Consider the following 13,731-nt stretch of genomic DNA (forward strand, 5'->3'; position numbering starts at 1 on the left):
TCCCCAGCTGGTTCCTTTCACTGCAGACTGGGGTGGACAGTCAGCAACTTGGCTTTCTCCCCTCCTCGACATCTCCCAGCTGGGCAGCTGGCAGAGCTGCCAGTGCCTGGCAGTCAGCTCAGGATCGGGGCTTTGAAATGGGATCCCCCGGTGCCTGTGGTCCAGTGTGGCCTCCCAGGCCACAGCAGGTGACGGACAGGGCCTGAAATGTCACTGGCCCTCACTGCCTTTGTCCCCAGGGCTGGCTTAGGGGTCATGGGGAGCCTGGAGCTGGGGGAGGAGGCCTCTCAGGATGGGGCTCTCAATGCCAGAGGCTGACTCAGGAGAGGGTGGGGAGTTGGCAGTTATTCCTGGTGTGTAGAGAGTCAAATGTAGGCCCCTTATCTCGGTTTACAAGGCCAGGGCCCTGCAGGGCCTTTGTGGGAATTAGAAAAAAGCACTTCTGGGTGGAGGTTACTAGTAAAAGGCACCCTTTGAGCAGATGCATCTCCACTTGGGGCACAGAGCTCAGCCCTCAGTGGAGTGTCCTTGTTCAGCGCTCACCTGGCCAGCTCCCTAGGGTGGCCCTGTGCACCAGCCTGCCTCAGTCTCCAACCTCTTTCCATGCCTTTTGTCTGCTCTTGCTTTGTCCCACTCCGCTCATTCTCCACACAGCAGCCAGATGGATCTTTTTAAAATGCAGATTGGAACCTGTCATCCCTCTGTTCAGAACCTTTTGATGGAGTCTTTGATGGCTTCCCACTACCACTTCAAGCCTCTTGGGTCCTGCAGGTCTGCCCCCAGCTGACCTTTCTGTCTCATCCCCTCTTCTTCCTCTTGATCACTCTGCTGGCCTCTTGCTATTCCTTGACTGTACTGAGCCCTTTCCAACCTCGGGGCCTTTGCACTTGCTCCTACCTTGCAGCTTGGCTCCCACCTCTCCCACAGTTGACGCTTACTCATTGCTTACATCTTTGTTCAAAAGTCCCTTTCTCCAGGAAGCCTCTCGTGAGCCAACTGACTGTGCCCACTTATCTACTCTTCTAGAACTATGAACCTCTTCCATGTAGCATGTGCCGCATTGAAGTTTTTTTGTGTATTTCTGCAGTTTTGATTGCTCTCTCTCTTCCCTGCTCACCTTTAAGGTTCATAAAGGCAGGAGCCATGTCTCTTTTCCTCACTGGAAACTTAACACAGTGCCTGGCACAGTGAGTAGTTGTGGAATGAACAAATAAAACCCACAATGAACAACTGTCACTTGCCAGGAACTAGGGATCTGTCTATTCCTCTTTCTTTTAAAAAATCTAGTTACTCATCAGATATGTGTTTGCTCCCACTGGGTGTCAAGCCTGTGCTGGCACCACAGATCCAAGGTGGAAATGATGTAGCCCCTGCCCTTAAAAGGGCACAGCTTGGTGGGTGGGGAGACCCTAAACAGATAGTGCAGCAGCCAAAATGGGAAGTGCTGCAGCTGAGGCTTTAATTTGATCCCAGGGAGACCAGTGAAGAGACGAGGTTATATGCATTGGGTTTTGAAGGATGAGCAGGCGTTTGTCAGGCTTGGAAGACTGAAAGGAGCTGGCATAGGGAAAAGGCCAAATTATACCATATTCTGAGGCAGGTGGCTGGGAGGCTGAGGGACGGCATGAAGGAGCAGGGGCTGTGAGTCTAGGGAAGAGGCGAAAGGGAGGTTCTTGGTACTATCTGCAGATCCCCAGGGAGCTGGCAGTGGAGGGCCCTGGGAGCAGAGGGATGTGCGGGGAGCTGGACTCCTGTGGGGAGTGCTACGGGCATATGGGAGGTTGGGAGTGCTGTGGGGTGGAGTGTCTGCTCCTGCACCCCTAGTAGACCCTTCCTCTTTGATCTCTTCTCCATGAGCATCTGCCTAAGATTTCTCCAGAGGAAAGGACTGCGTGGCAAAGGCAGCTTGGAAACCCCAGATGGGAAAGCCTGATGGTCAGGTGTGTGGGCTCCGGGGTCAGATTGTCTGGCCGTGAGGTGTGGCTCCTCCTGACCACTGTGCGCCTGAGGGGAGCACTGCCTTCCGAGCCTCGGTTTCCTCGCCTGTGAAGTGGGATGACAGAGGAACCCGCCTCCCGAGGCTGATGCCGCTGGCCCTGTGCTAAGCACTTTGCTACCGTTAATGCTCATCCTCCTCCACCACCCCTTGAGGGATTTACCACTCTTAGCCACGTTTTCTAGCTGGGGAAGCTGAGGCACAGGGCAGTTACAAAACTTGCCCAAAGCCAGGCAGTCTGGTGGCAGAGTCCATGTTCTCCACTGCTAGACCTTCCTCTGTGTGATTTTGGACAAGTTACCTAGCCTTTCTGGGCCTAATCTCCTCATCTGTAAAATGGGAATGGCAGTGACACACACCTTCGTCACGGGGCCACCGTGAGGATTACCACACTCCTTCAGGTAAAGTGCACAAGCTGGTTCCTGGTTTTGGTAAGCACGTCAGATGTGTTAGCTGGTGTAGCATCATGACGGGCGGATCTGGGTGAGCACAGGGCCAGGAGTGTGATGAGCCCTCCGTGAGTATGTTAGAACTGTAGACGATCCCATGGTCCCTTGGGGTTCTAGACCTGATGGCTCTCTTCCCCCTCCCTGCCCTGCCCCACCCGACCCGGCTGCAGGCCAATGAGAACAGCCTGCTGAGTGCGCAGCTCAAAGGTTTCCCCTTGTTCCTGCACTCGAACCTGGGCCTGAAGGACTGCAGCATCAACCCCAAGTCCCCGCTGCTCTACGTGACCCGGCCCAGTGAGGTGGAGAAGGGAGTGCTGCCCGGCGAGGACTGGACCGTTTTCCAGTCGAACCATTCCACCTACGAGCCAGTGCTGCTGGCCAAGACGCGGACGTCCGAGTCCATCCCGCACCTGGGTGCGGACGCCGGCCTGCACGCCGCGCTGCACGCCACCGTGGTCCAGGACCTGGGCCTCCACGACGGCATCCAGCGCGTGCTGTTTGGCAACAACCTCAACTTCTGGCTGCACAAGCTCGTCTTCGTCGACGCCGTGGCCTTCCTCACGGGCAAGCGCCTCTCGCTGCCTTTGGACCGCTACATCCTGGTGGACATCGATGACATCTTCGTGGGCAAGGAGGGCACACGCATGAAGGTGGAGGACGTGAAGGTATGGCCGGGGGCACCAGGCCAAGTCGGGTGGGCCTCGCCGCCTTCAAACCTCGCTGTTCCTGTCGTGACGTTGCTGTCCGCACCTCCCCTGTGCTGCTAGTCCCCCTCCGTTGGCTGCTTGGTTTTACTGTCTTGTTAGAAACAAGTGCCACTTAAAATTATATTGAATATAGAGGAATTTTGCATCTGGAGTGCATAACTATGGAGAGATAGGAGCTGGGCAGAGTCATTTACCTGCCTTTTAATCTAGCTGGGAATTTTAACTCTCAAAAATGTCTATGTCAGTACCAGAGCTCCTGCAAAACTCGTAAGACAAGAATTGGAGCTTGAATCATACACAAGGCACAGTTTAACTGAGGTCTGTGTAGATAGTGGAACATGTGTTTAATTCAAAAAATGTTTACCACACTAAACTGTATTAAAAGCATTTTGCAAACCACAGAATTTTATACATCTATCCCTATTAAAAAGAAGGCTGCAAATTAAGACCATTAAGCAGTCTTTAAAATACGATTTTCATCTACTCACTCTTTTACTCCAAGTTATTTTGCAAAGGAAACGACATCACTCCTGTAAATGGGGAAATCGGTATCAGTTGCCATAAACAGAGGGCAACCATAACAGTAGACCCAGTGAAAACAAAACAGGGGATTAAAGTCTAGAGGGGCACCGCTGCCTGCTGACCCCCTATCCTCTCTTCCACGAGATTAGCAAGAGTTAGAAACACATCAGCATCAAACCAAGACTTCTTTTTGATGTTAGGAGGAGGATTGAAAAATAGGCTTGTGAGAGGAATGCTTGGCCCTCGAGTGACTCAGGTTGTGGGTGCTGTGTGCTCTGCCGCCCTGAGATCGCTGTTGGGATTGGCCGTGGGGCCTGGAAGGAAGCCCTGGTCTTGGGGCTGGGGGCTGTCCTCCTGCCTCAGTCAGGAGAGAAGTCTCTGCTTCCCTTGACACCTCCAGAGGAGAGGAGCAGAGCAGATGCTGTTGGGGAGCAGGCGCTGTGCTGGGAGTCAAGACCTGGGCTCAAGTCCCAGTCTGACCCTAACTGACTGGGTGACTTGGGCAAGTTGCTTCCCCTGTCTGAGCCTCAGCAGTGAAATGACAAGATGGGGTGAATGGGAGGGGCCTGGATGGCTAGGGTGAGGGGCATGTGCAGACGCCAGGCTCTGCGCCCCCGCCCCCGGGCTCTGCCTCTGAGTCGGGACAGTGCTTCTCTGACCTGCGTTACCCCGTGTGATTGCTCCTGAGATTTCACTTCCTCAAGGGCTCCCCTGTTGAAAAAAAGTTTTGAGATGACTCCTGTTGAGCTTTCTAGCTCTGAGGCTTCCTGTGATGCCATGACCTACTTCTAGCAAAGGAGAGTCCTCTGTTTTCTACTTAGGACTTTCTTCTGGTGGCCCAATCTTACTCTCTCCTGCTGTAACCTAGGTCCTTGCTGCCTGACCAGGGTGAGTCCTTGAGACTGGTCCAGGGTTGACCCTATGAGGGAATCAGGCTGCCAGGTCCACTGTGTCTCCTGTGAACCCAGAGTTAGCCCTTCTTGGTCCTCATTTCCCCCACTTTTAGAACGAGAGGAGTTTTGAGCCATTTCTGTGGGAGAATACCAACAGAAACATCCTCCTCCGTGCGCTCAGCTCAGTGCAGACTGCAAAGTGTTTTGCCAGCCAGGTCCCATTTGCCTTAAGCATCCTTGTGAGTCAGGGCAGAGTTGGGGTTTTTTTCTTTGTTTTTTTCTTCTTTAATCCCAGGCACTGGCTACAGCGGAGCCTTTCTTTCAGAGACATGAATGTCGCCTCCCGAACTTGTACAGTACAGGCCATACGGTGCCATTTACATAATATCAACAGCAGTGCTTATTCAGGGCTTGGCGAGTGTTCAGCCCCTCTGTGTGTGGCCTCATCTGATCCTCACAGCAGCTCTGTGAGGTGGGTATTGTTTTAAGTCCCACTTTACAGAGGAGGGCACTACAGCTCAGAGAGGTGAAGTACCTTGCCCAAGGTCACACAGCTCCAGCATCGATATCTATCAGGTAGTGCATGGCCTTGATAAGATGCCGCTGGTGGTCCCAGGAGGGCCAGGACTTTTCGTTTGCAGAGTGTTCTGAGAGCGAGCTCTGCTTGCAGGATTCCTAGCAGTCTGGTGCATCATGCTGGGTAGGGATTTTTTTTCAGTCCTGACTCCAGAGTACAACTGTACATTTGTTTCACAAGTGTCAACATCCCTTCATTGACTAGCAAAGCGCTGGGTGTGCCCTGCACGGGAACACTGCATTGCTGGGCACACAGTACGTCTTTGGAAAAGTCATGTCCTTTGACATCAGCCTTGGAGTCACCAGTGAGGAGAAGTCTCCCACGTCGGACAGATGAAGGCATGAGGCTCACAGGGGCAGTGACCACAGAAACCATTTTTTCATCACTTAACCAAGATACCAGGCTGTTTTACATGCGGTATCTCATGTAATCCTCCCAAGAGCCCCATGAGGGAGCTCTTATTATCTCCGTTTCACACCTGGGGAAACTGAGGCCTGGAGACATTGCAGAGCTTTCTCAAGGACATGGCAGAACCAGGCTAGAGTCTAAGTCTTGTCTTGCCAGAGACCTGGTGGAGGTGGCGGCACAGGGCTGGCTTCGTGGGTCTGGGACCTGTACAGTCACACAGGGCCCCACGTGTGGAAAGGGGCTGTACAAGGTTTAATGCTCTGCTATTGCCTTCTTGGCACTTTTGACAGTTTTTGAGCAAGGGTGCCGCATTTTCGTTTTTTGCTGGGCCCTGCGAACTTTGTAGCTGGTTCTGCAGTAGCAGGACCCTTCTGGGCCCTCAGTGGAAGGTGTCGGGGGCTCCTGGCTTCCCTTCACCCCTCTCTCTTCCCTCTGCTCATCCTAGGCCCTGTTTGATACGCAGAATGAACTACGCACACACATCCCAAACTTCACTTTCAACCTGGGCTACTCAGGGAAATTCTTCCACACAGGTAAGTGGGCCTGGATCTGCCCTAACTAGCAACTTCCAGGAGCCCTGAACACGCAGACCCTTGGAGCGTTGTTCCAAGGGGTCATCAGCAGGTGGGCTGATGGGCCCCGTTAGGGCCACATTTGACCCTTGTGGTCCCCCTGAGCCAAACAGCCCTCAGAGCAGTCATAGCCCCAGGCAGAGGGCGTTTGGGACAGAGAGTCTTTGGGGACAGCGATGACACGGCCATGGCTCCCGTTCGTCTGTGCCCAGCCTTCAGGCTCTGCTGTCGTGGGTGTGGACATCTCCCTCTTGTCTGCCTCTCACCTCCCCTTTTTAATATGATTTATACTATTTCTGCTTTAAAAAGGAATTTGTTGACTTTTAAGAACACTGTAGAAATATACAGCAGAGAAAGTGAAAATGCTCTATAATTGTAGCTGCTCCGGTGATGAGCACTGTCATGAGTTTATTTTCTAGTCTTAAGGGTTTAGGTTGAAGGCTGAGGGTTGCCTGGTTCATGCCTTCCTTCCTCTTGGGGCTTTCCCAAGTTCCTCACATGCTGCCCTTTGGGACTAGGCAGGAGGGAACAACCCCTGAGCCATCATCTGCGGTGAGCGTTCCCTCCAGCTGCCTTCTGCATGGGCCACAGTGTGGATAGCCTCTCTTGAATTCTAGGCAAAACCCTACTAGTCTGCAATTTTGGGGGGGAAAGTCTGCAGCATAGCCCTAAAGCCATATAAGAGTGATACTGGGTTGTCTCTGTGTTTTTTAAATATTCTTAACCCTTAGCATGTCAGAGGTAGTTGTAGTGAAACACACAGAAAAGGGTTAAACATCTTGTATCTATACAAAGAGCTCTGTAAGTGACTAAGTAAAAGGCAAATGACCCAGTAGAAAAACAGGAGTAGGATCAGAGTAGGCAAGTCAGAGTTGGAAGAAAGCCTTGGGATCTTTGCCTCCGAACCGTGCATTGCACAGACAGGCCCCGAGGGCCCAGGGCCTGGGAGGACTTGGCCAAAATCACCGGCTGAGTCAAGGTCACACTCGAGACTGGAGTCCAGAGCTGTGGACTGGGGCTCTGCTCTGCACTGTAGCTCAGGGAACCGCTCTGAGCAGCTCTTGGGTGGGCTGCGGCTGTGCACGCCATCCCCAGACCGTGTGGCGGGTGGGCTGGGCTGAACTGCCTGTGCTCGGGCTGCAGGTACCGACGCTGAGGACGCAGGGGACGACCTGCTGCTGTCGTACGTGAAGGAGTTCTGGTGGTTCCCCCACATGTGGAGCCACATGCAGCCCCACCTCTTCCACAACCAGTCCGTGCTGGCCGAGCAGATGGCCCTGAACAAGAAGTTCGCTGTCGTGAGTAAGATTCCCTACAGGGCAGAACTGGGGGGCTCGTGTTGGGCTGGGGTCAGGACTGTTGGCCTCCTGCTGCTTTAGCACTTCCCTCTGACAGCTTTTTATTAACATCTTTATAGCCACTGTGTCACTGAAGCCTCACAGAGACCCCAAGAGGCCGGTGTCTCAATAGCCTCATTTTAGAAAAGAAACCGAAGCTCAGGGAGGCCACACCAGCTACTAAGAGGTCCGACTGGGACTTAAACCCAGGCCTGTTTGTTTCCTGAGCCCAAGCTCTCATCCTCAGGCTGGAGTGGGGGCCCCTGGAAAGCTGGAGGAGGTGCCCAGCAAGGAGGGAATGAGGCCTGGGAGCTGGCTCAACCTGGGCCCACCAGCCAATTAGAGGCCCAGAGAGGCAGGAATGGCGCCGCCCTTGTGGCTCACTCCTGGGCTGGAGGAAGTGAGCACAGGGCTGAGAGAGAGGTGGAGTCCCGGCTCGGCCCAGTCCCTCTCTCTGGACGTGTCCCTTTCCTGCCCGAGCCTCAGCTTCCCCATCAGTCCCCACATGGACTTAGCCCCACTGCCCTGCCGTTCTAGCCTCTGATTTCTCTCTCCTGTTGTACAAAGGGGAAATAAGGCCCAGAGGGAAGGGAGCCCCGTGCTCACCCTGCCCTGGCCCTCCTCTCCCCAGGAGCACGGCATTCCCACAGACATGGGGTACGCGGTGGCACCCCACCACTCGGGCGTGTACCCTGTGCACGTGCAGCTGTACGAGGCCTGGAAGCAGGTGTGGAGCATCCGCGTGACCAGCACGGAGGAGTACCCCCACCTGAAGCCCGCCCGCTACCGCCGTGGCTTCATCCACAACGGCATCATGGTGAGTGCGGCCCGGAGTGGGAAGCATGACTCTGGGGAGCTGGTTCAGGGGTTCAGGCAAGTTTCTGCTGCCTGCTCTGGCATCTGAGCCTCTCAATCCCAGGGAAGGAGGGCTGCCAGTTGGCCCCTTTCGCGAACTATGCTTTTGTGATAGGTGAGCTGCTTTAAAGGGGCTTCTGCTGAGGCCCTGAGATAGACCTCTGTCTCATTTATTGGTTTGCTGGTGTAGAAGATGTGTCTGTCCCTTTTCAGGGCACTGGGAATACTGAAATGCACAAAAGCAACGAAAGTCCCTGCCATTGTAGACTCGATGTTCTAGTGGCAGGAGACAGTGCGTTCATAAATGTGTAAAGTATGTAATAGTCAGATGGTGATAAGTGCTATGGAGAAAAACCAAGCAGGGAATGGAGAAAGGGAGTGTAGGGGAGAGGAGACGCTTACACAAGATGGTTCTGGAGCACCTTCCTGGGAATGAGCCATGCTGCTGTATGAGGACGAGCATTCGTGGAGGAGAAAACAGGTACAAAGGCCCTGAGGCAGGCTTGTGCTGAATGCGTTTGAGGACCAGCTAAGAGGCCAGTATGGCTGCACGGAGGGGAGTGAGATGGGAGGAGGTGGTAGGACTTGAGACGGAGGAGTGATTGATGGACCAGATTGTGTACGGCCACATAAGGCCACTGGGTGGACTTTAGGTTTTATTCTGTGATGGGAAGGTTGTGAGTGGAGCGCTGTAATGATCTGAGTCATATTTTAAAAGGATTTCCATCATTCTGGCTGCTGTGAGTTGCAGAGCCTGTAGGTGACAAATTGGGGAGCAGGAAGGCCAGTTAGGAGGTTGCTGCCGTCTTCTAGATGAGGGATGGTGGCTTGGACCCGGGAGCAATGCTGGGATGTGATCAGATTCTGGACTTAGAAGTTAGAGGCTGATGAATTGAATACTGAACATGGGAGAGAGAGGTAAGTCAAGGATGACTCAGGTGTTTGCCCTGAGCCACTGGAAGAATGAGTTGTCATTGGTCCAGATGGGCAGCCGTGGGAAGGCCAGATTCATGGTCTGTCCGTCTGTCCACTGACCTCCTTGATACCAGGTGTCCATACTGACCGTGGGGAGGAGGTGGTGATGAGACAGGTGAGTGCGCTGCCTTCCTGGAGCCCATAACGAACAGCTAAACCAGTGCACGACCAAGGGTGCTGCAAGGCTGGTTCTGAAGCCACGGGAGGAGTTACAGAGTGTGCCTGGGGGAGTCGCTCTGGAGAGGGGCGGGGACCCCTCGCTAGGCAAACAGTCCAGGTTTCCAGAAACATTCTCGCTCGCCTGTCTCTGTTACTTTGGAGTCTACTCATTTTATACAGAGTAATATGTGAAGTTTTTACATGTGTAAAGCATGTAGAGAAATATGTGAAGTATTTCCGCATTTGAAAAGGCAAGGGCCCGTGGGCTCACTTGGGAGAATGTCAGAGGCTGCAGGTCTTTGGGGAAGAGAGGCTGCTCTTCTGAGGAGACACTCTGGCTATTCTCCTGAGGAAGGGCCCTCCTGCCACTGTCCAGGCCTGAAGAAGCCAGAGCTCCTCTCTCCTGCCCACCCCCAGGTCCTCCCGAGGCAAACCTGTGGCCTCTTCACACACACCATCTTCTACAACGAGTACCCTGGTGGCTCCAGCGAGCTGGACAAGATCATCAACGGGGGCGAGCTCTTCCTCACCGTGCTTCTCAATCCCGTGAGTGCTCCGTAGCCCTTGGCTGCGGCGAGGAAGAGGCTGCCTGGCAGGCAGCCGGTCTGTGGCTGAGGCCAGCCTTCTGGGACCCAGACCTGGGAGGAGGGGCCGGAGCAGGTGTGCCGCCGGGAGTTGGGAAACCCTCACTCCAGCCCTGGCTCTGTCCACGCTCTGCTGCTTGATCTTGGTGGGGAATCTGAGCGGTCTTTTTTCTCCTTTCTATAATCTTGCACTTCAGTACAGTTTTGTTGACATTTTTGTCTGCGTTCTCTTTCCAGTCTTTGTGTGTGCATGTAAATATTATATATTAATATATGTAGTAAACTATGAATACATTAAACTATATAACATATATATAACACATGTATTATGTATTTTAAACTACCCAGCTGAGCTTTCTGGGCCTCTCTTTCCTTATCTGTGAAGTGGGAATAATCATCCATGCTATAATGGTATTAGACAGATCTCAAGTGGTGGCGGTATTCAGCTTTATGGAATAACCAAGTACTGCTTACCTTCCGAGCCACCCCCTCACCTTCCTGCCAGAAAAAGGGCCAAAGAGCACCCACGTGACTGTGCAGGTCAGCTTCCCTCTAGAAGGCTGCCATAGTCAGCGTCAGTCCCACTGGATTCACCTAGCCCAGGGCACACGGCAGTTTTATTGACCGCCCCAGCGAACCTAGGACCGGCTCTCGCGCAGCCCCGCAAGCTGAAGCAAGACCAGAGAGGGTCAGAAGTGGGGATGAAGGTATGAAGGGGGCTCAGAGGTTGGCCGGCCCCACCTCACCCCTCCCCTCCCCTGGAGCAGATCAGCATCTTCATGACGCACCTGTCCAACTACGGGAACGACCGTCTGGGCCTGTACACCTTCAAGCACCTGGTGCGCTTCCTGCGCTCCTGGACCAACCTCCGGCTGCAGACGCTGCCCCCGGTGCAGCTGGCCCAGAAGTACTTCCAGATCTTCTCCGAGGAGAAGGACCCGCTCTGGCAGGTGGGTGGGGCGGGTGGCCTGGGTGCCTCATTGCAGGGATGGAAGGCCCACCACTCAGAGGCATGTGCTCCAGGCACGGGACCGAGGTCTCGGCCCTCATGCCCTCTTGCTCTCTCTTGAGTGTAAACTCAGGTGCACACTTGCTCACCAGTGTGGGCACAGTGGGCACACTTGCCTGTTCTCATGCACGTGTGTGTATACACCTCCCTCACAGACCTGTGTGCATGCACACACACGCAGCCTCTGAAAAACCAGCATTACAAAACTGGAGGTGAACATGGTGTAAATGAAGTGTGGGAGGCACCTGCCCGGCCTGGTTAGACTCAGGCTCTTAGGTCCCCTTCTCACTCCACCAGGCTCTGAGTCGTGGGAAAAGGGGACTGATTGGAGAGTTTGGAGGACAGTTCTTGGGGAAGTTTGCCCCTGGGGCTGTCAGAAACTAGAAGCAGAAGCTGTAATTGATGTTCTCATAATTCAGACCAGGGGTCCACTGGTCCACTTGTGAGCCAGTCTGGCCTGTGGTCTGTTTTTGTAAATAAAGTTTTATTGGAACACAGCCAGGCTTATTCTTGTATATACTGTCTGTGAGTGCTTTCAAGCTGCAACAGTAGAGTTGAGTGGCTTGTGACAGACTGGATGGTCCTCAAGCCTAAAATATTTACTAAACATTTCAGAAGATTTTCTAAACTTTATAGAAAAGTTTGCTGTCCCTTTGCTGAACTTTTAAATTCAATAGTAGGAGCTTATGAGCTCCTATTACATGCCAGGCACTTGGCCGAGCATTTTGCTAGGCTGTCTGGGAGCATGAGACTGACCAGAAATGGTCCCTGCCTACCAGCAGCTCAGTGCCCAAAGGTGGGGCTGTGATAAGGACATGTGTAGTTAGGCCTGTGATTCAGGGCTGTAAGAGCCACAAGTCCATGTGCAGTGAGAGTCCAGAGTCCATCCACTGAGTTCTTGGGCCCGCCTGACATCCCTTCCACTGTTGTTTTAGGATCCCTGCGAAGACAAACGCCATAAAGACATCTGGTCCAAGGAGAAGACGTGTGACCGCTTCCCAAAGCTCCTCATCATTGGCCCCCAGAAAACAGGCAGGTCTCTCTACTCTTGACCAGCCTCCCCAGTCTGATGGCTCTCTCAGCCACAGAATTCTGGGGACCACCTTGCCCTGGTCCCACACCCCAGGAATCTGCCCCCTCTTTTCCAGGAAGTGGGAGTAAAGGTGGAGTGAACATGCATTGTCCATCAGTGTGGAGGTGGGAAGTGGGTAGAGGTTGGGCAAAGAATTCTCCTATCTGTCCTGAACCACAGCCTCAGGGAGCTCTCCCTGTGTCCTCGTGGGCTTCTCTGAATCAAAGCAGAGAAGCCCAGATCAGCTGCTCTGCAGGCTTGCGCAGTGCCAGGCAAAACTGGGTCAGGGCAAAGAGCACTGTGATCAGTTAGTCATGTCTGCCAGAGGGACAGGAGCGGGAGGTGGTGATGTGGTTGCTAAGTATTTGTCAGGCACACTATACGGCATGGATGGGTGCTCCCACTTTACAGACAAGACACTCAAGGCTCAGAGAAGCTAAGTGACTTTCCCTAACACATTTAGTTAGGAAATGGCAGGTCCAGGTGTTGAACCCTGGTCTCTGTGGCCCCAAGACTTGCACTCTTAATCACCAAACTCTCTAGTCTCCTTCTCTTCTGGAACCTATGACTGTAGTATATTAACTGTAGACTCACACATAGGAAAGGAAGGAACTCTCTAAAGGAGAGGGTAGGTCCTGTACTTTCAAACAGGGGAAGGAGTACGAGTGAAGGAAGGGCACCAAGAGAGGAGGCATCTGAGCCAGATTTCTTAGCTCTTCAAGAATTTACATCAGCAGACTGGAGAGTCTGGAACTCCCTTTTCCTTGAGTTCTTCCCAAGCACCAGAGAGGACAGAGGGCCAGAGCCAGAAGGGACCAGCAGAAACCATGTAGTTCTGGGATTATGAGGAGACAGTAATCAGCTGGACATGGCTGCTGGAGTACAGTGGTGAGAAGGATTCTGAAACCAAGTCCTTGTTTAGCGGTAAAGAATGCTGTGATGGACTAGTGATGTCTGCAGTGGATGCAGGAGTCGGGGGTACCCAAATGCAAGCCGTGTATTGGCCCATCCCAAGTTATAATTCCTTCACGGTAGAGATGAGGAGACTAAACCTAGAGAAGGGAAGGGACTTTTCCAGTATCTCCTAGTGAGTAATGGAGTGTGAGCACCAGAACCCAAGGTTTCAGACTCCATCTCTGTGTTAGGGGCTGAGCCCGGGTCTCAGCTGTCTTCCCTCCCTGCAGGCACCACGGCCCTCTACCTGTTCTTGGGCATGCACCCCGACCTCAGTAGCAACTACCCCAGCTCAGAGACCTTTGAGGAGATCCAGTTTTTTAATGGCCACAACTATCACAAAGGCATCGACTGGTAAGTTGGCCTTTCTGTCCACAGCGGGACGGCATGGAGTCTGCCCAGGAGGAGGCCTGCTGTGGCCACGGCAGGAAGCAGCTCGCACTTGCTCACGTGCAGCTGAAGTTCCTGTAAACATGGACAAAGCTCAGTGACCCTTGAGTCATGGTATTGGAGCCTTGTCTCAGATGGGACACTTGACGAGGAAGCCTTTGGCCCCTTTACATTATTGCCTGGATTCAGACGCTGCTAGAAGTCGGAGTCCGGCCCCTCCCTTGTGTGCACAGAAACATCCCGAGTCCCAGAGAAGGAGAGGGACACGCCCA

At 53.4% G+C, this 13,731-nt stretch overlaps 1 protein-coding gene across 7 annotated transcripts in view; it reads left to right on the top strand.

Annotated features, from left to right (window-relative positions):
- Positions 1 to 13,731, top strand: part of NDST1 (N-deacetylase and N-sulfotransferase 1) — a 60,987-nt gene that overhangs the window by 32,016 nt on the left and 15,240 nt on the right. For all 7 annotated transcript variants that reach the window (XM_031449352.2, XM_031449350.2, XM_031449351.2 and 4 more), the window contains exons 3-10: positions 2,616 to 3,110; positions 5,998 to 6,085; positions 7,268 to 7,422; positions 8,093 to 8,278; positions 9,868 to 9,996; positions 10,802 to 10,984; positions 11,979 to 12,075; positions 13,300 to 13,423. In XM_031449352.2, coding sequence (XP_031305212.1) covers positions 2,616 to 3,110; positions 5,998 to 6,085; positions 7,268 to 7,422; positions 8,093 to 8,278; positions 9,868 to 9,996; positions 10,802 to 10,984; positions 11,979 to 12,075; positions 13,300 to 13,423 — 1,457 coding nt within the window. The remainder of the gene's footprint in view (positions 1 to 2,615; positions 3,111 to 5,997; positions 6,086 to 7,267; positions 7,423 to 8,092; positions 8,279 to 9,867; positions 9,997 to 10,801; positions 10,985 to 11,978; positions 12,076 to 13,299; positions 13,424 to 13,731) is intronic.

Source organism: Camelus dromedarius, chromosome 3 (assembly GCF_036321535.1).
Source record: "Camelus dromedarius isolate mCamDro1 chromosome 3, mCamDro1.pat, whole genome shotgun sequence".
NCBI classification, from domain to species: Eukaryota; Metazoa; Chordata; class Mammalia; order Artiodactyla; family Camelidae; genus Camelus; species Camelus dromedarius.